Genomic DNA, 24,894 nt, shown 5'->3' on the forward strand with positions numbered 1-24,894 from the left:
AAAAAGCTCAAACATTTATCCTGATGCTTGGAATTGGTGCTTTTTAATTAATTCAGCATCTATTGTACTCAAATGAGGTCACAGGTATTCCAACTTGGGCTTTCGTATTGTGCTCCATTAAAACATCTGATCCTAAGTTCTGAAATTCTAGCTCGCAGGTTTTCCCACTCAGCCTTTCCCTCTGCACTCTACGGACATGGAAACATCTGATCCTAATTCTGAAATGCTAGCTCCCCTGAACCAATATTCTCAGAAAATCTCCTAAGTTTGCAGGTATTCCCACTTGATCTTTCCCAAATACACTCTACAGCCTTGGAAACATCTTGTCCAAAGTTCTCTTGAGTTTTAGTAGTCCATATATGTCAAGGTCATAAAGGAGACTAGTGTGAGACCCCTGTGATGCCACTAGATTATCATGTTGTGATGGTATTGCCTCGACCAATCAGGGCTCCGTAACACAAAGATCAGCGATCAATCGCTAAATGAACTGACCAATCAATATCAATGTTACACCTGCTTTAGGTTTAAAATACTGACCAGGGACCAATCAAAGCGGTTCTTTCATACTTACAATTCATCGCAAACCTTTGTGTCACGGAGCCCAGAACTTGTGATGAGATGGAAGCATTAACCATCTCCTGCATTCTCAGAAAATCTCACAACTTCACAGGTTTCCCACTTGGTCTTTCCCTTTGCACTCTTGGGCCTTGGAAACATCTGATCCAAAGTTCCGAGTTCTAGCTTTCCTAAAACCAAAGTTCTCTGAAAATGGCAAAAATTTCTCAGAAATTCCAACATGACCTTCCCTCCTCTCCTGCACCCTATGGCCTTGGAGTTCTATTCTAGTTGTCCGTATTGGCTGAGGTCCGACAGCATACTATTGTGACACCCCTCTGACGCCATTAGATGATAATGTCGTGACGGCGTTGCCTTGACCAATCAGAACCTGTGATGCGGTGGACGCGTTAACTCCTGTCAGCATGCTGAGGTGAATCATCCCTTCTTGGCTTACCTAAATCAAAGAATATAAACAAAAATTATCTAATAATAACAGCAACAAAAACACTAATAAAAGACATATCTTACATATTACAATGATCTAACTAGGATTTTTCATGTACTTGTGATGTGACTAAAATAAATTCATCATAAAAAGTTAATATGACGTGATAATAATAGCCAATTTTTATATAGCGCATTTCCCAGAACGGCTCAAGCGCTTAACAGCATATTATTACCCCGGTCATTTGATTCACTTTAATCCCGCACGAAAAGTGGCACAATTTCCACTCCCTGGGGAGCATTCCTTGCATTCATCGCAGCCTCATTATGGCGCTGGCAAATTCAAACATACAATATCATTCGCATCCTACCGAGTACCCATTTAGCACCTGGGTCGAAGGTGGCAAAGTGTGGATTAACACCTTGCCAAAGAACGCTAGACGCGGTGGGATTCGTGCACACGACCCTCTGTTTACAAGGTGAGAGTCAGAACCACTACACCATGGCTCTTCCACATATACCAAGATTCTAACTCTAATTCGTCGCGTACACCAAGGAAGGTATAATAGTAAATGCATGCTTTTGGCGAAAGGGCACTAAATTCCGTCTAGAATGAACCATGATTACACAAAAAATCTACATATGCCTCATGCACTGCTTTAATTGTTTTCATCAGCAACACATTCATCCATTTCTTGCTGCACCGGTGTGAAGGAATTCCCACAAAATCTAAGAACTAGAATTGACACCCAATCTATGCAGGAGTACTAGTAATATAGGAGGTAGTACAGCATCTACAGCAATTGATCCACAATGTGCTGCACTCAACCCAGGTGACGTAAATGGGTACCTGGCAGGAATTTATTCCTTGAAACGCAGTGCGCGTAACAGCTGCACTGCTAAAGCCAGGGTAATTATGCTGCATATACTGTAGAGCGCTTAGAGACTTCTGACAAAGTAAGTGTTAAGCGCTATATAAGCAAGTATAATTATCATGTAACATGGTGAATATGCGTGCAACATTATAAATAACAAATATTATTACCCGTATCAGACATCTGAGCTGGTCATTTACAAAATCGTATTGCCCTATATCATCTGAATATCAGGAAGGGATAGGTATATTGTTTGTATTTTCCTCGGTCTCAATGCGCATATTTACTTTGCATGCAGAGACGACGCAAAATATACCTTTGTATTTTCCCTGGTCTCACATCCGGGTACTTGAGATGAAGACTGCAATAAAATATTTGCTTGCGATAATCACTCCGCTAACAATACCGATTTGACACACGTAAATTTTGCATTGAGATTGCACGCAAAAAAGCAGACGTTCGTGTGTATCGAACATATCGGCGAAGCTGGCGCTCCGTGATAATTCACTGATTTTCGACCATTATTTGTAAACAAACATGGCAGCCCCCACTTCCACGAGATTTGCCAGTCTAGAAGAAGAGGAATATGAACTCCTTCTCCAAAACAAAGACACACTCAACACTAAAAAGTCGACGAAGACGGCAGTGACAATATTCAGGGAATATCTCGCCGAGAAGAGCAAGAATTCGGATTTCCAACTGCTCGAGAAGGGTGAACTTGCAGCGTTGTTAGCGAAGCTTTACGTTGAGGTGCGACGCACTGATGGAACTCACTACAAAACTAGTTCACTTCACAGCATTCGTGCAGGCTTAAACAGGTATTTGAAATCTGAATATCACAATGTTATTGACATAACAAAGGATATTGAATTTACTCAATGTAATGTTGCTTTCAAGGCTGTCACAGTGGAACTGAAAAAAAATAGGAAAAGGGTTTGTGCAGCACCACGATGCCATTGCATCTGGTGATCTCCAAAAGCTGTACTCATCCAATGCATTTGACCAAGACACGCCCAGTGGATTGCAAGCTAAGGTTTGGTTTGAGATTGCTCTGTACTTTTGCAGGAGAGGGAGAGAAAATTTGCATGAACTCAATAAAGACCACTTCAGAATTGAATCGGATGAGAATGGACTTGAATTTGTTACTCAAAGTATTGATGAGATGACAAAAAAGACACATGAGTACAATCTCTCTTCGCGCACAGATGGTGGACGAATGTATGCCACAGGCAGGGATGATTGTCCGGTTGCTTCATTCCAGAAATACCTATCCAAGCTTTGTGAACAGAGCAACAGTCTTTTTCAGACCCCAAAATCTTCTGTTCCGTACAGTGGACCGTGGTACAAGAAGACCCCGCTAGGGAAAAATAGTCTTGGGAACATGTCAGTGATATCAAAGAGAGCTGAGCTATCCAAGGTGTACACAAATCATTGTGTAAGGGCTACATGTATCAGAATCCTTGATACTGGAGGATTTGCAAGCAGGGACATCTGCCAAGTGTCCGGGCACAGCAACGAAGGAAGCCTGGCTTCATATACTGGACGTGTAAGCACCGACAGAAAGTATGAAATGTCGTCCACTTTGGCACAGGCTCTCAGAATGCAAAATGTGCCAAAGCCAAAGAAAACTGCTTTGCCAGCTGACATAACACGGCCACCAGCAACGGCAGCTGATATCGTTGCTCCACCACCTGCTACAGCTATTGCTACACCTAATGTTGCCCTTTCAGTGTTAGATGATGATGACTTAGAGGTAAATTTTGACTTGGGTTCGCAGTTGTTCCTGGAATTCGAATGTGAAGAAACTAATGTTGTCCAGCATGAAGCAGTAGTCCCTCCTCCAGTAAGTGATGTGTTACAACCAGTTGTGAATAATCAGCAAGTTGCTGCAGGATCTACAATAACAACCAGTAGTAGCCGATCGAGTAGAATGCAGCTACAGCAATCACCGTTTGTATTTCACAACTGCAACGTCATAATCAATTATTTCAAGGACTAAACCAACAAACTGAGACAATGTAAATATGTTGTGTTTAACAGTTTGAACATAGTTTTGTTTTTCAGTGTTCAAGAAAGTTTGTTCGAGTGGAAACTTGTGGTTATTGCTAGTTTGAAAGTTAAAACATTTTTTAGCGTTCATGAAAAAAACTTGTTCTTATGGAATATTGCTTGTTCGAACTTGACATTTCCTCATAATTTTGGAATACATACACTTTGGAGCGATTTTGTCATTGGATGTGACTCTTTGTGTTCACCATGATGAATGAGGTAAGAATGATATTTCAATATTTCATATTCTTTATATTGAAAATGTTGTTTGCTCTAGATGTCTGATTTGGATAATAATAAAAATATTGACTGGCTTTTCTTTCAGGATATACCACATACATTGCCCGTCTAGACCCATATTGCCCTCGTCTGCGACTCGGGGCAATATGAATCTAGTTGGGCAATATATGTGGTATATCCCTCAAGGCCAGTCAATATTATATAATTATTCACAAATCAATGTACCTGTCCATCTGCGCCCGCTGTTAGGGTCATCCCCTGTGGTAGCTGCACCATGGTGGGTAACTGCTGTTGTTGCTGAAGCTGCTGTTTTGATAAGGAGGCAGACGACGAGTTGAGGTCTTCGCCTTCGCCGGAGTTGAATCTACCGCCCTCACCACGGATCCTGTTCATGGCGTGGTTGTGACGAGACTCGTGAAGGTATTTCTGGATGGGAGAAACGGTTTAAAAACATGATCTATGCGAGGTTGTTAATTTCTGCAATGTTCATGCAGATGAGCCAGTATGTTCTTTGCGAGGGCAAGTCATTGAGCATTAACAATGGTTCACTACCCCCCCGAGCTCTATCTGCTCAGAACGTTCCAGCGCCACTGAATCATGCCAAAGTACAGTAAAACATGTGGCCATCTACCTATAGAAGGCACTATAAGCGATACCTGGGAGGTGCATCGACTAAACAAATAAGTCGAAAGAGGCAACTTTTGGGCATCTCTTGGAAAGTCACCATTAGAACGATTTGACTGGTTATCATAATCCCACTGTGAACATTTGAAACCTTAATTAACCAGAATGCCAGTGTAATAAACAATTTTTATTTTTGTGGGGGATTTTTTTCTTTTTTGCCATATTGGAAAGATTGCTGAAATTCGGGAGGTATTTCTTTCTTTTCAAGGGCTCCTTTTTTTTTTACTCACAACGAACAATTATGCTGTAAAAGCTTATCTCATTATTCTGATGTAAATACAATATTTCTTTTCAAAATGTTCTTGAATATCGTTTGAGCCAGACCTTGGGGGCAACTTTAGAAAAATTGTCATCTGAAAACATTCCATTGTGATTCCATTTATGAAAATATTAGGGGTGAATATGGCTGTCATTAGGGTGAAATCGCTCATTGCTCTCACGCTGCTGAATGTACATGAAGTGAAATCTGTTCAAGAGACTGGAAGGAAAGAAGGGTGCTACATAACTCTTTAGAAGCACTTGCCCAGTTGGGCAAGCAAAATTTTAAATAGTTCGAATATACTTGCCCAAAATCGATTTCACTTGCCTGAAAAAAATCATTGAAAAAAAAAGTTTTACCTCTCCAAAAGAAAGTTTTGCGTTTTTTTTTTTTTTTATAAAACATTGACCTTTTTCTCTCTTTTGACATGAACTGATCTACCTTGTTATAACATTTCTTTTTCCAAAATGATTTTATCGTGCCTGCCATGAACCAAATTAGGGTCAATATATCATATCGACCCTAATTTTGGTCATTCTACTTTGAGAATTTTGCTTGCCCAATTCGGGCAAGTAGTTTTGGACTTTACTTCAAAACACTTGCCCGACGCTAACTCCTACTTGGGCAAGTAAAATTTTAAATAGTTGGAATATACTTGCTCAAAATCGATTTCACTTGCCTAAAAAAATCGTTGAAAAAAAAGTTTTACCTCTCCAAAAGAAAGTTTTGCATTTTTTTAAAATAAAAAATTAACCTTTTTCTCTCTTTTGACATGAACTAATCTACCTTGTTATAACATTTCTTTTTCCAAAATGATTTTATCGTGCCTGCCATGAACCAAATTAGGGTCAATATATCATATCGACCCTAATTTTGGTCATTCTACTTTGAGAATTTTGCTTGCCCAATTCGGGCAAGTAGTTTTGGACTTTACTTCAAAACACTTGCCCGACGCTAACTATTACTTGCCCCGGGCAATCAGGCAAGTGCTTATGTAGCACCCTGAAGGAAAGTCATCCATAGTTGAAACTTCCTCACACATACCCTTCTTTCTTTTGGAATCCTTCCTTCAGCTTCAAGCTTTGCTCTAGCTTGTCTCCTCTTCAAGATCCGATGATACTGCTTGGCATTCACATACAAGGGCTCTTCTTCGAGAAGCTCTGCTCCTGGTAGAGGAATTCTCTGCATGGTGGGAACACCCCCACTGCCTGGTATCATCTACAGTAAATGGAAAACCAAACGGGTCAGTTTACACTACATAACACTACATAATACTTCAATAATCCATTATATATTTTGAATTATGGATGGCTCAACTACACTTTGCCACTCTCCACACAGGTGTTAAAAGGGTTCCCAGTAACATGCAGAAATCCCTATCCCTAGCAATTGGGTTTGGAAACTCTGGTTGGAATGCTCCCTACGGAGTTGAGAAAGTGCATTCACTGCCAAAGGGCAAACGAGGATCCAATAACAGGGGTAAAAACTTATTTGTAAAGCGCTTAGAAACTGATGCACTCTATAAAAGTGGAATATTTTCATTATTATCAATGAGATCTTGTTAATAAAAGAGGGAATGAATTCTTGTACATTTTTTCAATGTTAAGACTATAAGTAATGGAACATTATCTCACCATAACGATGCTGTTGTCTGTACCATTGTTTGCTACTTGGAGAATCTGATTACCTCCAGCTGTACTTGCAGCTGTACTTCCTGTAGCTAAAATAAAATAAACATAGGTGATAATTGTCAGGGCTCCACACTAAGCCTTATTTTCTACTGGTCCGACCTGTTCATGCCGGACCAGTAGATCCCCAATATCTATTTTTTTCTGGTCCGAACCTAAAATTTACTGGTCCCCAAAATAAAGAGAAATATAAAAAGAGATTTGAGTTTATTTTGCCAGAGATGCTAACTGATAGCTCAAAAAAATCCTGAAAACCCAGGCCGGGGTTCCAGGGGCCCGCCCAGGGCCCCTGGCGGGGTCAAGGGCGAAGCCCCCTGAAGCTGGAACGTTTTCTTATTCTTTAGAGGGCTGAAATCATTAATCTACAGTAGTACATAACAAATAATTAATGACATAATAAACTTCATATCATAGGCAAGAAAGGTGCTCAAAAAAAAAAAAATCATGTAACCCGTACTCATTACGGTACGGGTTAACCTGCTGCGGGTTAATATGCTGCGGCCAATGGGTGCGACTCGGGACGGGTGTATGTAGCAGCTGGGGTGCCGTTTTTCACTCACTGTACTCATCAACAAGACAATCCTATACTATTGAAAATCCATAAATCACAATTTCTATCAAAATGATGGATAGTTCACACATATGAATTGATGAATACGCACCAGAGAACACATATTTCATGGTAGCAAATAGGTTTTCAGCTGAAATCCCGCGGCAGACAACCAATCACTCACGCAGCAGCAGGCAATTGCAGCCACACGGGGCCGTGCTTCGAGCGGTTTTACCGGGCGATCGCCCGACTGGGATAGCGCTGACACCCGTATCCCTGCAGGGTATAGGGCGGCGTTTGCAACTGCTACAATGTATTGCTCGCGCGTACCGTGCAAGTACAGTACCAGCTAAACTTCATGCTGCGCACAACGCTAATAATTTTCCGTCTGCGCAAATTGGCCATCCAAAATTGAAATTGCGCTCTCCGTAGCGAACTCCGTGACAAGATTTTGAGGGGAAATTTTTACGGATTTCACTTTGACAATCGATTTTTTTTTCCGGAATATTTTTCAGCAAAGGAAAAAATCCGGAATTCCGGAAAAATCCGGAAAATTAGCAACTCTGGTTTGCTGACTTTAATTGCTTTTATTGCCCCCCACAACATAATTCATGAGAGCCATTTCTCAATTTTGGAGAGCCATTTTTGAAGATTCCAAAGCCTTTTTCATAATTTACAAAAGAGAAAATAGCATGTGTATCAGTTTGATATATTATTTACTGGTCATGTTGGACCATTCAATCTGGCTATTTCTGAAAAACTACTGGACTGACAGCAATTATTACTGGTGGGTGTTTCATAAAGCTGTTTGTAAAGTTATGAACGACTTTACGCAAGACTGGAACATGTTCTTAGGTCATAACTCAATTACAAAGAGATATCACATAGCATAAGAAAGGATCACCAGTTGCGCGTAAAGTCATTTGTATCTTACGAATAGCTTTATGAAACACCCACCTGGTCTGGGACCGTCAGACCAGTGCCAGTGTCACGCCCTGTGTTATTTGAAGAGAATGCTCTTCTTCAAAGGTTTATATGTAAGTCCCAGCTGTTCCACACACTTTGGAAAACAGGAAAATATTCACAGTATTCAGGAAGAACACAAATTTACTGAATTTCATGGAAAACAATTTTCTCACGTCAAAACATTTTGCATTAAAAACACAGTAAAATCATGAATCATGTGGTATTAAAATCATGCTAACCAAAAGTAAAGGAATTTGAATCCCATACGTTGCTAGTTGAGTAGTGTACATTATTTTTCTAGGACCTGTTGCATAAAAGTTACCATTATGGGAACTTTGCCATGTGATAAAAACTACCATGACAACAATGCTCAACAGCCAATTAAAATCAAGGATTCCATTAAAAATACCATTGGATGGAAAAGTTACCATAATAGCAACTTTTATGCAAAAGGTCAGAAGATAATTAAAAAGGAACACAGCAAGTTAAGAAAAAAAGATAAAATGAATCTGAGCCTCATATGATGGTAATTTAAAAAAATGCATAAACAAAGCTAAATATTTCCTGCAAATATTGTAGAGCTCTAATCCCAATTATTTTGAGAGAAGAAAAACAAACTAAAAAATGAGTTTCCATAAAATGTGAAGCCTGTCATATAGAAAACTTAAAATTCTGGTAACTTTGCCATTATCATACCTTCCATGACAACATGACTCAGCAGCTGATCACAACAATAATGGTTTCCATGGTAGTTAACAACGACAAAGTTAACATGAACGCAAGCTTCAATGAAATAAGGCTATAGAGCGATCCCAGTGACGTCATCGTCCATCCATGATGGAGGGCTAAACAATAGAAACCTATTCATCAAGCCATGATAAACCATTGTGGCCCAGTGGATTAGTCTTCTGACTTTGAAACAGAGGGTCTCGGGTTCAAATCCCAGCCATGGCGTAATTTCCTTCCGCAAGAAATGTATCCACATCGTGCTGCACTCAACCCAGGTGAGGTGAATGGGTACCCGGCAGGATTAGTTCTTTAAATGCACTGAGCGCTGAAAGGCAGCTCGAGCTAAAGCCGGGGTAATAATAATAATAAACAATGCGAATAGATAATTTCAAGATAGATGGCGCTATATAAATTCCTATTATCATTATCATTATTGGTCTGATGCACAGGTTTCCCATCATTATGCCCACCACTGTGACGTCACGTGATATCGCTCCATGGAATGATGCAAATGTGAATAATGTTAGTGCAATAAGGTCATACCCGGTTGGACTTGGTTAGTTGTCTGTAACTGCATGACCCCATTGTTATCCCCAGCACCGCCATTACTGCTACTGCTTCCTGCAAGGTCAAAGGTCATAACAGAGAGTGAAATCCTGAATTCAATTCACATTTAATTTTTTTTCTCCAAACATTGTAAGTGCATATTTGTAAAAAGGAGCAAGATTTACTTTATTCACTACACAATAAACAACCATAACAAAGTAATTTTATCAGTACTGGTATAAGTACTCCTAATCTAAATACAAATACTAGTCCTTCTCCCAATTCCATGATGACGGCTCCTCCTACTACTACTCCTACAGTTACAACTCCTACTAAACATCCATTTAAGAATTTGAGGTTACCTTCATAACCTACTGCTTAAATATGCAACATTGGATAAGCTTTTATACTGCAGTAAATGCAAATTTTTTCAGGGCTACTGCTACTACTATTATAAGGCGTCCGCCTACACCATGAAAGTTTAGGGCTCGTTTCCCAGCACGGCCCTCGACCAAGGCATATTTTATCTGTATTGCTCTTATATTGCATCAAATGAATATTGTGTGTTCGTGTCTAAAAAGAAAAGAAAAATCCTAATACTACTAATACCATGGTGATTCATCACCACTCACGATAAGGGAGCATTCGGAGCTCTGTCTTACATAGAGTTACGATTGATCCAATCAACCACAACTAAGGAAAGCCAGCAACGTCAACATATAAAATGCATGTTTGTCCAAAATATTTTTCTAGATATGATGTAAAGTACAGATCATACATTCATTGTTTTCTTGAAAATTCAGTGTGCTTCTCTTTGTTTATGCAAATTTCCATGATAAAAAATTATGACATTGTGGTATTTCCATATAGTCTACATTATAGAATAGGTGTTTTATTTCAAGCTTCGCAATTGGCCAATACGCGTCACATGACATCCAAAAGGTGCGCAACGAAAATTGACATTGCATGCTCGAGCAAACCAGTGCGGTAGAAGTCCCAGGAGAAGTCCAACAAACTGTAGCCTACTGTAACTTTTCAAGATTTTTTTTCTGTGTTGCTATTTTATAAAACAAATACCGTAAGTAACGGTGTATTAACCGCACCCGTGTATTAACCGCACCCCCAACTTTGGACTAAAAAAAAAAAAAAAAAAATCTTACATTTACATGCATATTTGAGGTACGAAGAAACAAAATCTAAGATTTTAAGATTTCAAAGTATCCAAAGAGATTACCGGTATGCGGAAATCTGCTGTTCTTTATCAATTCATCTACAAATGTTAGAAAGAAAGAACAATCCCGACAATATTGGCAACTTACACACTCACTCACCTCACAGTCACAGTGTACACGCACACACACAGCACTGCTATTACATTGCAAACTACGATACAGTACCAGTCATGCCAGTACATCAAATTATGATGTGTCTTTCCCAGCGTAGGAGGAAGAAACATTCACATTTCTTGCATCACAACCTCACTACCATTTTCAGAATTTAATGTCTTAGCATGAATTTTGGATATGGGAATACAGGAAGGTTCAAGAAACAAAGAAATTGACATTTTTTCCAGTTGTTTTTTACGGCTTCGTGCCGTCTCCCTCGTGCGTGGTTTACATGGTATCTTATGAAAAGCAAACAGGAAGGAAAAAAAAGCTGGCGCGAAACGGGACTTTGAATAGCGCCAGCTTAAGTCGCACTATAACCACATTACAACGCAATCTCTAAGCTCACTCAACTCTCGCTCATCGGTGACAAAATATTACCGAGTATGCTTGGCGTCTCTTTTAAATTAGCCAGGGAACTTCACTACTTTGAATCGAGAATAAAGTCAAAATTAGTGTCATGAAGGTGGGTGCCTTTGTTATGGACAACATTTAAGATCGTAATAATCGCTTCCCATTACCCGCGGCTCATACCCCTCTAAACGACATTGCCTGGGCGGCTACGCCCGGCCACTCGATGTGTTGTGAACTGGCAGACATCGTACATGTACGGGAAGGGTTACGGCGGGCCGGCTCAGACCCGTCACCGTGTATAAACCGCACCCCCGACTTTTGCTTCTATCCCGCCGAGAAAAAGGTGCGGTTAATACACCGTTACTTACGGTAATGCACTTGGTCTGTCGTGTGTATAAGTAAATGCAGAGAAAGCTCGGTTTCTTCAGATGATGCACACTAACGCACTCGGCTGCATGCATTATTTGTATATTGATCAGATCAATTGTAACTCTTTATTGACAATGGCTACTGATAACGCAAGTGGTTATGGGGGGGAGAGGGGTATACCATGTACCTTGTAATTGACCACTTGATAGAGTGACCTGGTTATCCCCTGCAACGACTGGCTGGTAGTAGATTGTCTGTCCATCTGCAGTTATCAACTGCTGCAACTATATATAAAAAAAAACAAAAAGCATGTTTTGAGTCACTTAATCATTATTTCCAAAATGTCTACATTCTCAATAGCATATTGACATTGTTATTATTATCATTATTATTTATTCAAATCATAGGTTAATTAATGATCTGTGACTCATCTTCGTTTAATCACACTATTTTTTGTTTGATGTTATTTTTAAATCAACAAATTCAATTCAAATTCAATTCAATTCAATTCAATTCATATTCATTTCAAATTCAATTCAATTCATATTCAATTCAATTCAAATTCAATTTAAGTTGGGGCACACATTATGACATTCCAGCATAACTCGTTACTAATTATACTATGCATTTGTCGGCATTTCATTTGTTTCAGGACCATATAGTTCACTAGATTTTCTTTTTGCTATTTAGTCTCAAATTTTATACAGCCAATGATCAAAACAGTGCATAAGACTGTTACATTTTGTCATATCAGTCAAATTATGGCAATTAGGTAGACTAAAACTTAATACAATATTAACATTTACCTTCTAATGGGGTGTTGCAAGAAACTTGCGATCAATTGCAAGTCAATTTTTGGTCCCTAAATCAATCATATGTCTTGCAGTTAATTGCAAATCAGTGATTGATTGCCAATTTGCTCCTTAAAACAAGAAGTTTAATCTGATTTGCTACAGCTAACGTTGATCTATAAGTTGTAAAATCGCAACAGAATATTTGCAATTGATCGCAAATATTTTCTTGCAACACCCCCTAAGTCTGGTAACTTAATACCTCAGATTTCCTACACATTTTTTTTAGAAAATGTAAAATCATAACTGCGCTACTGGTATTCACCAGTGAATTTTTATAAGTAATCAATGTTATATGACAGAAAAACAAATATAAAAGAAAATAACCACACTGATGTCCCATTCCTAAAATAAAATATGACAACCTTTTCCAACAGAAAATGTAAAATCATAACTGCCCTACTGGTATTCACCAGTGAATTTTTTTATAAGTAATCAATGTTACATGAAAGAAAAAACAAATATAAAAGAAAATAACGACACTGACGCCCCATTCCTAAAATAAAATATGACAACCTTTTCCAACAGATCTGTCGTCCTCCTGAGTCCTGGGGCCCGTTGCAGAAAGAGTTGCGTTTAAACGCAAGTCAAAAAAATCAATCGCAAGTCCCAAATGCGCGCTGTTGATTGGTTGAAAATCAAGTTGCGCATGATTTTTAGAGTTGCGATTGATTGCAACTCTTTCTGCAACGGGCCCCTGGTTTATTTCTAATTGGTCTAATGCCAATTCGTCCAATTGCCTACTCGTCTATCATTTGGTCCACCATCAGTTTGTCCACTATCCACATGGTTTAATTGCCAATTCATCGAATCACCATTTCATCTAAAAACCAGTTGGTCCAATAGCCATTTAGTCCATATACCATTTGGTCTAATTGGACTACATGTATGTGTCAATTGTGCAAAATGAATGAAAATGAAATGGATATTAGACCAAGTGGTTACGAGACAAAATGGTCATAGACCAAATGGTGATTAGACGAAGCGATGATGGTTAGACCAAATGGTTGTCAGTTGAAATGTTGATGGACGGGAATGGCATTAGACTAAATTAAAGTAGACCATGTGGTGAGTGGACGAGTTGGCAGTAGACAAATTGGCAATTTACCGTCCCAATTATAGTCTTACCTGTATCTGCCCTTGTTGCTGTTGTTGTTGCTGTGGTTGTTGCTGTTGTTGTGAGTTGCTCTGTGGTTGCTGGACAATGATATGTTGCACCGGCTGACCCTGTTGGTTTGTTGTCTGAACTTGCTGGGGTTGTACAATTTGGATCTAAGTGAAATAAAATATGAAAATAAAAAAAAAATATGACAAGATATGGTCTTTAAATCAAGGTTGTCGGTTCTGGGGCCCGTTGCAGAAAGAGTTGCAATCAATAGCAACTCTAAAAATCATGCGCAACTATATATTTTCAACCAATCAACAGCGCGCATTTGGGACTTGCAATTGATTTTTTGACTTGTGTTTAAATGCAACTCTTTCTGCAATGGACCCCTGAGCTAAGATTTCAGGATTTCACAAAGATAAGTTTACAGATCTAGATCTATGATAATATGGTGACAATTAACCTTGATTTAAAAGACTTTCTCACAAAATGATTGTTTGTTCCAACTACTTTCTTTTACCTTTAAGAAAATATAATTTGTCTACGATTTGTTCTAACACAGCTGCCAACCAGAAAAGGAACATTTCGGTATTTTTGAAGCTGAAAAATCAGTATTTCGGTGAGGAAATCAGGATTTAAAAAAAATACCATAGGACCACACATACAACTGAAACATTAGAAGTCAGTATTTGACATGAAACTATCAGTATTCTTCTCACTTTTCAGTACTAAATATTGAAAATCAGTACTACTTGGCAGCTCTGCTCTAACCACAAACCAGACATGGTTGCTTGGTGAAAAAGTGCCTACCTCATGAAAGGGTGGGGGGATACAATTTGATGGCAAAGTTACTATAACAGTAACTTTCAAGCAACAGGGTCTTAATAAAGATTGCAGGATCATATTAAAAAGCAAAAGCTTAATCAAAACAGGTAAGAATGCGCTGGGGGTGTTCCACAAGAGTGAAGTGAGACTTAGGAGTCACACCAATGTGCACATATTTATTTAACGCAAAGTTTGATTGATAAACTGATAGATACGTGTTAGTGCGTGACCTGTGCGCATGATCTGACAAACGCTGTGAATGCGCCATACATGCATATCGCACAGTAGGCCTACAGACATTCAAGTGCGACTTTTAAAGCCTCATTAAAATCTTTGTGAATCATTTCTAATTGTAAAGTCTATTCTTGTCCATCCATCATGAGATCAATCAAATTCACGAATTCAGCGATTTCTTTGTGGACCATATCTGTCCACTGTGAATCCTGCTATGGCATTCATCTTCATTGTAAAGACACAAATGAACAAAAATAATTGCCGAGGCTGAGAGCACTGATAATATTAACATCATTTCAACCCATCAAAATGAATAAAAAAAACAATGAAATAGTGTCAATACCTGCTGAGCTTGTTGCTGTGTTTGTTCCGGTTGTGTCTGCTGTTGCTGTCCTTGGGATGTGGCACTTTGTGTCTGTACCACCTGAGCCTAGTAAAGTAATATATATGTATGCATTTGATTCTACCACATTAACCCCAATGGAGGATGTTTAATAAACTGTAAAGGGGTGTCGCAGGAAACTTATGATCAATCGCAAGTCCATTTTTGGTCTCTAGATCATTCATATATCTTGCAAATTAATTGTTAATTTGTGATTGACTTCTGGCAGCAAGGAGTGTAATCTGATGCGCTAGAGCTAAACTTGATCCATTCATTGAAAATTTGCAACAGAATATTTACAATCGATTACAAATATTCCTTGCAAATCCTCCTAAGCTACACAAACTCGAAGAAAATAGAATATTAAGTGCTATGACCAATTTTATTGTCGTAAAATATACACTTAACGTTGTCAACCAAACAACTTCTTGGACCAGTAACTTAAGATCATTTATGGCTTATTTCAAATTGTATCTTGCAAAGGTCGCTTGATTGCACACAATTTAAATAAAATATAATATCATCATAATTATGGTAAATAGGGATTATTAAATCGATACAAAATGTCATGTATAATCTAAGAAGAAAGGTAAAAAAATAGATGGAAAGAAACTTTAATATTGATTATGAAGATGAAGCCCTTTGATATTGAAGATTACGAATAATTTCTGCAGAGGAAATACAACTGTATTTACTGGCTCGAGGGGAAAGTTAAATGTTGCCTTGTTGAGAAACCCATTGCCTCGTCTAAACTAGGGACAACTAAGTCTTGATTTCACAAAGGTAGTTTGAATCTTTTAAACAGATTTCTTGCGTTGATTGCGCTTAAAAAAATTAACTCTTTAAATAAATGCACCCTTTCGGCATGGAATCTGCAAAACATAAATGGTTCCAGACAATTGATTCAAAGCCACCTTTGTGAATCAAAACCCACTGGTAGGCCACATTCAATGTTCCCCTTTTAAGGTCAGTCAATAGAATTTTCACTCAGCGACCTACAAAGGATTCAAGAACTGAAAAAAAGCATTGCCAAACGCCAATCAAATGACAAAGTACAGCTGGAAGGTCTTTGTCCAATATTGGTGAACCATTTCCTCTGTTCTTGAAATCTTGCTTGAAATCTTGCTGAGCGAAAACTCCCTATTATCATTGAATCATCTTTTTCTTACCTGACCCTGAGTGGTTTGGGTATTGCCTTGGAGCTGTTGGGTGGGGATGAGCTGAATCTGAAAGAAAAAAATTATTTATCTTATTCACACATACATGTATCACACACCATGAAAATATGATTTTATACTATTATTAAGGTGAAAATTAACCTCAAGTCATTCTTATGGAATCCCTCTTTGCTGCAAGTTTAAGCTTTAACATCCATTTTTCATATTTTTAATATTTAGCATTCCTTCAATAGCAAGCAGACCTCCTTGAGCGAGGGAGACAGGGCACATGTCAACAACACAGAAGACCCCAAAACATAATGAGAAATAGATTATGATTATTCATATACATGTATCATCAAAATATAGCTATAAACATATAAAATAAGAAAATAACAATATCAATAATAAAAACTTACAATCATATGAACCTGTCCCCTTAATAATAAAGCGAGATATAACTTAAATGCACAGATTGCATTATACATGTACCAGAACACACTTGCTTTATTTCTTCCCTTTTTCAGAGTAACTATTGTTGGTAATTGTATATTTTGTTGTGATGACTAACCCGATTATGGCTTCGACTGTGCACCTTGATACTCGAAATATATATCACAACAACATATTGGACTTATACTGCACAGAGACCACTCTGTAGGGAGCTAAAGTTGCTTTTCAAAAATTTTGAAGGAAATTAAGAATGGAAAAAAAAATTGGGGGGGGGGGGCATTTTTGTTAGAAGTTTAAGAAGTTAAATATTTTTTTGATGAGTTCAGGAAGGCTGTTCCATAACTCAGAGGACTTGAGTTTCATTTGAGAGGAACATACCTGCTGTACCTGACCACCGGAACCCACGACTTGCAGCGTTTGGGCCAGCTGCTGGAGCTGTGTTGTCCCCGTCTGACCTCCAGCGACCTGCAATGTGATCGGTTGACCCCCGGCCAAGATCTGACCGCCCCCACCGACCTGGACCAACTGAACATTGAGGAAAGTGAAACACATGGATTAGTTTAGCATTCAGCTGCTGCTCTTTAGTGCATGCCACATTTTATAAGTATGTCACTCTTCATAGGCATAGCAAATGTGAAATCTCTTAATAAAAAGGTTACTATGTTAAACTAATTCTTCTAAAATAGATTTTTGTGTTGTCCTTTATACCACATCTACTTGAAAAATACAGTTGTTCCTGCAGTCAAGTTTCCAGGTCTAACTTGTCTTCTTAGCTTGGATAAGTCAAGTTTCCAGGTCTAACTTGTTGTCTTCCTAGCTTGGATAAGTTTGAAACTGAGTCTGTGCTATTTGTGCAATGTGCTGTGCCAATGTGTTGAAATGAAAAAGGCACTATTCCCATGCGTGAACATAATGCCACGCAGACCAGAAATTGTCTAACTTTGTCTTGAAGCCATTGATTGTTAATGCTGTGACTACCTCAGCAGGCAAAGAGTTCCAGTCATCGACCACTCTAACACTGAGTGTCACCAAATGTTTATTTATGCTATTATATTTCTGATTTATACTAGTATGGGCCTGTAACACAAAGCTTAGCAATCATTCAAAGAACATTTTTCTAAGAGTAATTGCATCAACTACAATGCACAATTAATCACGAAAATCAAGTGTATGATTAATTGCTAACCTCTGTGTTACTGGACTCAGGAAGGCGTTTTATGAGAGTTTTCAATGATATGCTACCGTGGCAAAGAGGAAGGCGAAATAAGATACTAATGGATAGATACAAAGATATATAAATGGTATTTATGATAAATTCAATTAGCAGCCAAAGGCTGAACTGTACATGAATTTGTAGGGAGTAAAATTTCAGTATACAAACAGATAAACAAAAAGCACATATCAATGTACAATATAGGGAAGGGAATGCAGAGAGAAATATAAAATGGAATAAGTAATGTTAGAAATAAGAATGAGAAAATATAAGGAGCAGAATAAAGTTATATAGAGCATTTTAACATAATTAACTTTTTAAAATTTGTACACATATTTGAGCAATATTGAAAGAACAATAATATATGTGTGATTTCTCACAGTAAATAATGGATTGTATGATATAATACTTTATTTTAACAAACAAACGAAAGCTATCAAATAGGGGTAAATTGAAAGAGGGAAACATGTAGCCCGTACTAAAGAATCCTGAATAAAACAGTAATCTAGGTTTGGATTGTTCTCAGTATGCTTGATCATTATAGGCATATTTATTCTACATTTTAGTAAATGGAGGTTTGATTTGTGATTTCATACAAAATGGTCGATATTGATATAACATATTTTAATACATCTGTACTTGCTAAGCTTTTTCGGTATTGATATTTTCAATACCGGTATTACTAATAGCTTCAATACCGGTATACCGACTAATACCGAGTAAATTCCCAATTTATTGTGCAAACAGTGTCCAATGTTTATGGCCTCGGATAAAGAGGGGATGCTTGTGGTAAGCTGAGGAATGCTCAGCATGGTCCGTTCTCATTGACAAAAACTTTCTCTTTCTTTACCAAAAGTTATACAATCATGCTCTTTCCCCAACGAGAGCTGTGAATTACCTGTGCATGTGTGCAAAATTATCTTAGCAAGCACATGGTACGAAATCAATAAGTCAAGTTGCCAAATGCTACACTGCACAAACTCACTGCTACTTACTTTGCTAAACGTGTGTACATGCCCTAACTTCCAAGCACCAAAATTCCCTGCTAAAACTGTCAAGGATATATGCGTGATTTTCCCTTCACCGATCTGGCCCCACTCATTCACATTCAGATTCGCCCCTTTTGTTTACCACTAACATCAACACGTGTTCGTCGAAGGTTCAAAGTTTGTTGACCTCAAATTTTGACATCTAGTACATAACTTTTCTTATAAATGTCCATTGTGTTGAACCCCCCCCCCTCTTGTGAATCTCCACGTTGTCTAAAAGTAAACACCCCCTAAACTTCTTATCCCCCAGATGCCTCTTTCTCACTCATTTTTTCTTGCTTTTGTTTTTCTTTATCTCCCCAGCCCCTTAATTCTTCACTCTCTCTTTTCCATCGGCCCATTCTCTCCCCGTCACCACCCCTCTCTTACCACGAACAATCAACATCCTCCTCTTCTCTGAATCTCGATCTTCCCCTCTTTTTTTGTCAATTTCATCTTTCACACATGCCAAATTTTAGTTGATCAACATCTTATCACGCCACGAGACCATCATACAAACAATCCAATAGTTTATTTTATTTTATTCATGACCGCACATGCACAAAACGGATACAACACCCATCACAAATCACACAAATATTCTCAGCCACTTTCTTCCATTTACGATCACTTCACAGATCAAAATAAACAAAGAGGGATGGCGTAACATTTTTTTCCTGTTAATGTTATCAACATTTTCTGTCTTTTTTTTATTTTCATATTTAATTTATTTATTCATTAATGTATTATTTTTTTTCTTTATGTATCTATTTTTTTTTTGGGGGGGGTCAGACGATTTTTGTAGCAGGCTTATAGTATAAAAGTAAACTTGTCATAATTGAAACAAGTCAAGAGCAGTCCAGAAAAAAACATTGCATAAAGAAAAAACAATTGTTAATCCCTGTGGTTTGTCTGTCAACGCCCCAAGCCAAGGTTGATAGTTTGTCGAAGCCCACAATACACCACGTGGTCAAAAGGCAGGCTAGGGAGTGTTTCAAAAAGAGTTTTGTCAGTGATTTTGTTTGTGTAGAGGGATGTTACAAGCTAGCAAACCCTCGCATGTGATTGGCGGAAAGCAATCTGTTGTTGAAACCACTGAAAAAAACTCTTCATGAAATGCTCTCCGTCTCGGTCGACTTCGTTGTTTACTGTAGCTGTGTACACGAGTGCATGGAGCTGAGCCGACATGCACCCCAGTATCAGTAGCGGTGGGGCCGAGGCCCTATGCAGCGGCTAAGGGAGCTCAGACAGTAGTTAAGGGGCGATGTATTCATTTCGAGGTTAGATTATTGGATTCTGATTTCATTAAATACGTTGAGAGAGCCAAAGAACTTATTGTTTTGACTTAATTTTACTGTAAATATACCCATAAACGACAATACAGAAGAAAATACCGGTATGATATTTTCAACTTTTGGTATGACGGTATTTCGGTATTGAAATATCAACGGCGGTATCCATACCGGTATGACTTTCATACCGAACGGTATTACTAATACCGGTATATCGAAAAAGCTTAGTTCTTGCTGCACTACTCTGTTGTTTCTCTCTCTTTTTTGCTTGCCACTGTCTTTATTTTTTTATTTTTATTCTTTTTGAATGATCGATTGATTTAAAAAATTGGTGATATCCTTTGTCATGATTGGCTGGAGTAACGCCAGAGATGCCAAGTTCAAAGACCAGCTATGCGTGAGATTTTCTGTGAATATGAGTGATCACAGACATTGTGTACAATGTATATGGGGATAGGCTGTGATAGTTGCGTGAGACAGAGATTTGAGAGGATGAACAAGAGTCCAAAATGCTTGAGTCTCACGCATAATGCGTGAGACTTGGTAGCTCTGTAACGCTGGTCTGACTCTGTTCCTATGGGAACTGTCAGAGGTAATAATAATTTAGCATATGGCCTTTCACATAAGAATAAAGTAGTTGAATTTAAATGAATCTGTGTGACATAGGTGCATTAAAAAAAATTTTAACACGCACATATATGCACACAGTGTTATATGATGTATCACCATACATTTTGCATTTGTTTTAGGAGAAATCTTTTACAATAAAAGACTTCTTTGAATTTAAAGAAAAATACCTGCTGTCCTTGCAACTGTAGCTGGACTTGCTGACCACCGGCCTGGGCACCTTGGGTCTGAATGGTCTGGATCTGACCGAGCTGATCAGCAGTCAAAGTCTGGGCTACTGTATTCCCTTCCATGGTTCAAGAATTTGTTCAACTTCTACTTGAGTCTCTGTAAAGGTATGAAGGAAAATACTTATCACTGAAGGTAATTAACATCCCGCCCCATGTAATTACTATGGCCAGAAGGCCCGAGATGTACTTTTTAGCCGACGTCCCAGATCACGTCCATGACATTTAATAATTAAGATATCGTTGTACTTGTTAAGGGGATAAAATTCAGGGAATATTGTCGGGGTACCGTTTTGTTTCCACTTATCAAAGGACAAGTCCATCAAACAAAAACTTGATGTTAATAAAAAGAGAAAAATCCAACAAGCACAACGCTGAAAATTTCCTCAAAATCGGATGTAAAATAAAAACAAGTGGAATGCCTCTGACCTGAAACTTGCACAGGATATTCAGTGATACTTGATTACTCTTATGTCCAAGTTTCAAAGTCAGATCAATAAACTTGCGAAGTACAGATACCCCCATTATGGCCAAAGTTCATTGACCTTTGACCTTGGTCATGTGACCTAAAATGCGCACAGGATGTTCAGTGATACTTGATTACTCTTATGTCCAAGTTTTATAAACTAGACCAACATACTTTTAAAGTTAGGATGGTAATTCAACAAATACCCCCAATTCGGCCAAAGTTCATTGACCCTAAATGACCTTTGACCTTGATCATGTGACCTGAAAGTTGCACAGGATGTTCAGTGATACTTGATTACTACTATGTCCAAGTTTCATGAATCAGATCCAAAAACTTTCAAAGTTTTGATTGTAATTCAACAGACACCCCCAAATCGGCCAAAGTTCTAATGACCTTTGACCTTGGTCATGTGACTTGAAACTCATGCAGGATGTTTGATTAACCTTATGTCCAAGTTTAATGAACTAGGTCCATATATTTTCTAAGTTATGATGACATTTCAAAAACTTAACCTCAGGTTAAGATTTTGATGTTTATTCCCCCAACATGGTCTAAGTTCATTGACCCTAAATGACCTTTGACCTTGGTCATGTGACATGAAACTCTCATAGGATGTTCAGTAATACTTGATTAACCTTATGGCCAAGTTTCATGAACTAGGTCCATATACTTTCTAAGTTATGTCATTTCAAAAACTTAACCTCAGGTTAAGATTTGATGTTGACGCCGCCGCCGTCGGAAAAGCGGCGCCTATAGTCTTACTCTGCTATGCAGGTGAGACAAAAATTATGACATTTTAAAGTTTCGCTTCATTTCACAAAACATTTGTATGCACATCTCTGTCGGTATGCAAATGAGGGAACTGATGACATCACTCACTCAATATTTCTTTTGTATTTTATCATATGACATATTTTGATTTTCTTGTCATTGTCAAGTGAAATAAAGTTTAATTCCTCCCTGAACACGTGGAATTCCATTATTTTAACATATTTTGTGGTTCAGGCAAGGTCTTAATTGTCAAAATCGTAAAAATTGAAATATTGTATAATTCAAACAATAAAAAAACAAGATTGTGAGTGAGTGACATCATCGACTCGCGCATTTGGATGTAACTGACTCACTCATATTGTGAAAAATAAGCGAAACTTTGAAATGTCATAATTTTCTTATTTCAAACTGATTTTGATGAAATTTTCAGCATTGTGTTTGTCTGATTTTTCTCTATTGATTCAAATCAACATTTTTCTGAGGTGGACTTGACCTTTATAAGGGTAGGCTTTCACACGCCAATACTTGTTAAGGGGTGCATTTTCAGAACACGGAAAATACTTGTTTAGGGTGCTTTTTGAAACCCGATTCATGGTCACACATGGTTTCCACTCGTCAATGGAAGTGACCCCCAACCCCCCCCTGGGCAACGAAGTTTCCAACATACTTGGAAATTGGGTGTTGCGTATCTTTACCCAAAGACCAATTATGGCTAATAAAATGTTCAAAAACTGAGGAAGACAAGTTAAGAAAAAATTAAAAGAAGGAAAAAGTGACATGAAAAAAAAGATAAACAGGATAAAGAAACAATAAAAAATATAGAAAGTATAAATTCTAAAGTAAGAAATATTAAATAGGAAAGACAAAATAAAGAATGAATGAAAGAATTTCAGAAAGAAAGGATGGAAAGAAGATTCTGGGAAAGAGCACAGCAACGTACAAGCATGGAAGATAAGAAAAAACAAAAAAGGATTTTTTCTCAATACCAGTTTATATCTCATTCACGTATATTTTCTACCTTTTTAGTTTAACATGCTTACATGTAAGCCTTAATGTGCAATTCAAAGTTTTCATGCGCTCAGCTCAGGACCCTATATGGTTGGAACTACCCCTTATCGACCACCTAATATTCTAAGCATCATATCTGCGAAAATATTCACCAATTTTACCCAGTTTTCGTCTCATTTGTGCAGAAAATTGAGCAGATCAGATTTCCATGTTTTGCTCGACGACTCCGATTCAATTCGCGTATATATCGACGAACAAGGAATGCGACGATTTTACATTTGCTCATTTGCAGCCGTATTTTGAAACCGACCACTAGCGATACACTAAGTTTACGGTCGATTCGTGTCGCGGTGGCGAAATATTTTTACTCTTTCAAATCAGTTACATGACGTCAACATGCTAAATGATCGCCTCACTACTTCCACTGTGAGCTCCGGCGCATGATTCGACGATTGACGACGGATATTTGTTCTAAAGCCGTTTCCTATCGGATTTCTTGGTTTTTCAGCGGGGATTGGGTTTAGTCAATACAATTTTGATTAGTTCTACTACATTTCTACTTTTTGTTGCTTCTTTTTTTCTTGTGAAATCGATTTTTACCGTTTCTATGGACACTGCGCCTACTCTCCCGCGCGTATCGTTTGTAATACGCAATAATTTTAACGCGCGCAAGGTGGTCGGTTTCAAAAGAGGTGGTCGATATGTGGTAGTCTCACCACCCCAGGACCCTATACTAGTCCTAAAGTTAGCGTTAAAGATGGCGTAGATCATGCATGAGATTTAATGTTTTCCAAACTACCGTTCAATATTTTCTATATTCTTATATATAAAAGTTCAATTCAACTTTTTTTAATTTTGGGAAAATTATCAATATCATCTATTTTTACGGATATAAATTAGTAAATTACGCAGTCGCAGAAAAATTTAAAGTTTACTTGCCCCTGACGGAGTCTGAGCTGCCTTCATCAAAATTATTTGCGGCAAATAAAATTGGGGATTAAATTAAGGATATTGTATAAATTAAAACAGAAATCTTCAACATGATTAATGTTAAATCAACAGATTGAAAAGGTTGTACTTGTACTCATAAATAAAGTGATAAATTATAAAATATTATACAGTTTGCATAATATATTCGTTTTTTACATTGCAGTGCCTATCCATTCACCCAACACATCAATAGACCATACCGTACCTACACCCGACACATATCGCACACATACACTTCGCAAACACAACGCGCCATTATCAGCGCAACCCAACGATTTCACACGCAATATCCACAAAGACATTTTGAGAACTCCCACACGAAAGATCACCCATTTTCCCATATTTCAATGTAAATCCCACAAGATTTAATGTTATTTCTACTTCTAAATTCCCGCTAGGACCACACTCTCTCCACTCATACTGTGATGGGTACAGTATCCAGTGAAAATGGACAACTTACAGGTGCAAAAACTCTGTGATTGGCCGAAGGTGCAGGAGCAGCAGCCATGAACGAATAGGAAAACGCTATGGCGATTGTCCAGTACGCGAGGCGCATTGCTGGCCAA

At 38.1% G+C, this 24,894-nt stretch overlaps 2 protein-coding genes across 2 annotated transcripts; both read right to left on the minus strand.

Annotated features, from left to right (window-relative positions):
- Positions 1–517: 517 nt before the first annotated feature.
- On the minus strand, positions 518–16,321 carry LOC121421620 (nuclear transcription factor Y subunit alpha-like). The gene is made up of 9 exons (XM_041616381.1): positions 16,263–16,321; positions 15,055–15,141; positions 13,676–13,819; positions 11,884–11,980; positions 9,586–9,663; positions 6,744–6,829; positions 6,154–6,327; positions 4,392–4,592; positions 518–1,012 (listed from the first exon to the last, which is right to left on the minus strand). Exons 5-9 carry the CDS (start codon positions 9,617–9,619, stop codon positions 878–880), a joined length of 630 nt encoding a protein of 209 aa, XP_041472315.1. The 5' UTR covers positions 9,620–9,663; positions 11,884–11,980; positions 13,676–13,819; positions 15,055–15,141; positions 16,263–16,321; the 3' UTR covers positions 518–877.
- Positions 16,322–16,988: 667 nt separating this feature from the next.
- On the minus strand, positions 16,989–24,892 carry LOC121421916 (nuclear transcription factor Y subunit alpha-like). The gene is made up of 3 exons (XM_041616715.1): positions 24,789–24,892; positions 21,034–21,190; positions 16,989–17,228 (listed from the first exon to the last, which is right to left on the minus strand). Exons 2-3 carry the CDS (start codon positions 21,154–21,156, stop codon positions 16,989–16,991), a joined length of 363 nt encoding a protein of 120 aa, XP_041472649.1. The 5' UTR covers positions 21,157–21,190; positions 24,789–24,892.
- Between the last annotated feature and the right edge of the window lie 2 nt (positions 24,893–24,894).

This window comes from Lytechinus variegatus, chromosome 9, assembly GCF_018143015.1.
Source record: "Lytechinus variegatus isolate NC3 chromosome 9, Lvar_3.0, whole genome shotgun sequence".
NCBI classification, from domain to species: Eukaryota; Metazoa; Echinodermata; class Echinoidea; order Temnopleuroida; family Toxopneustidae; genus Lytechinus; species Lytechinus variegatus.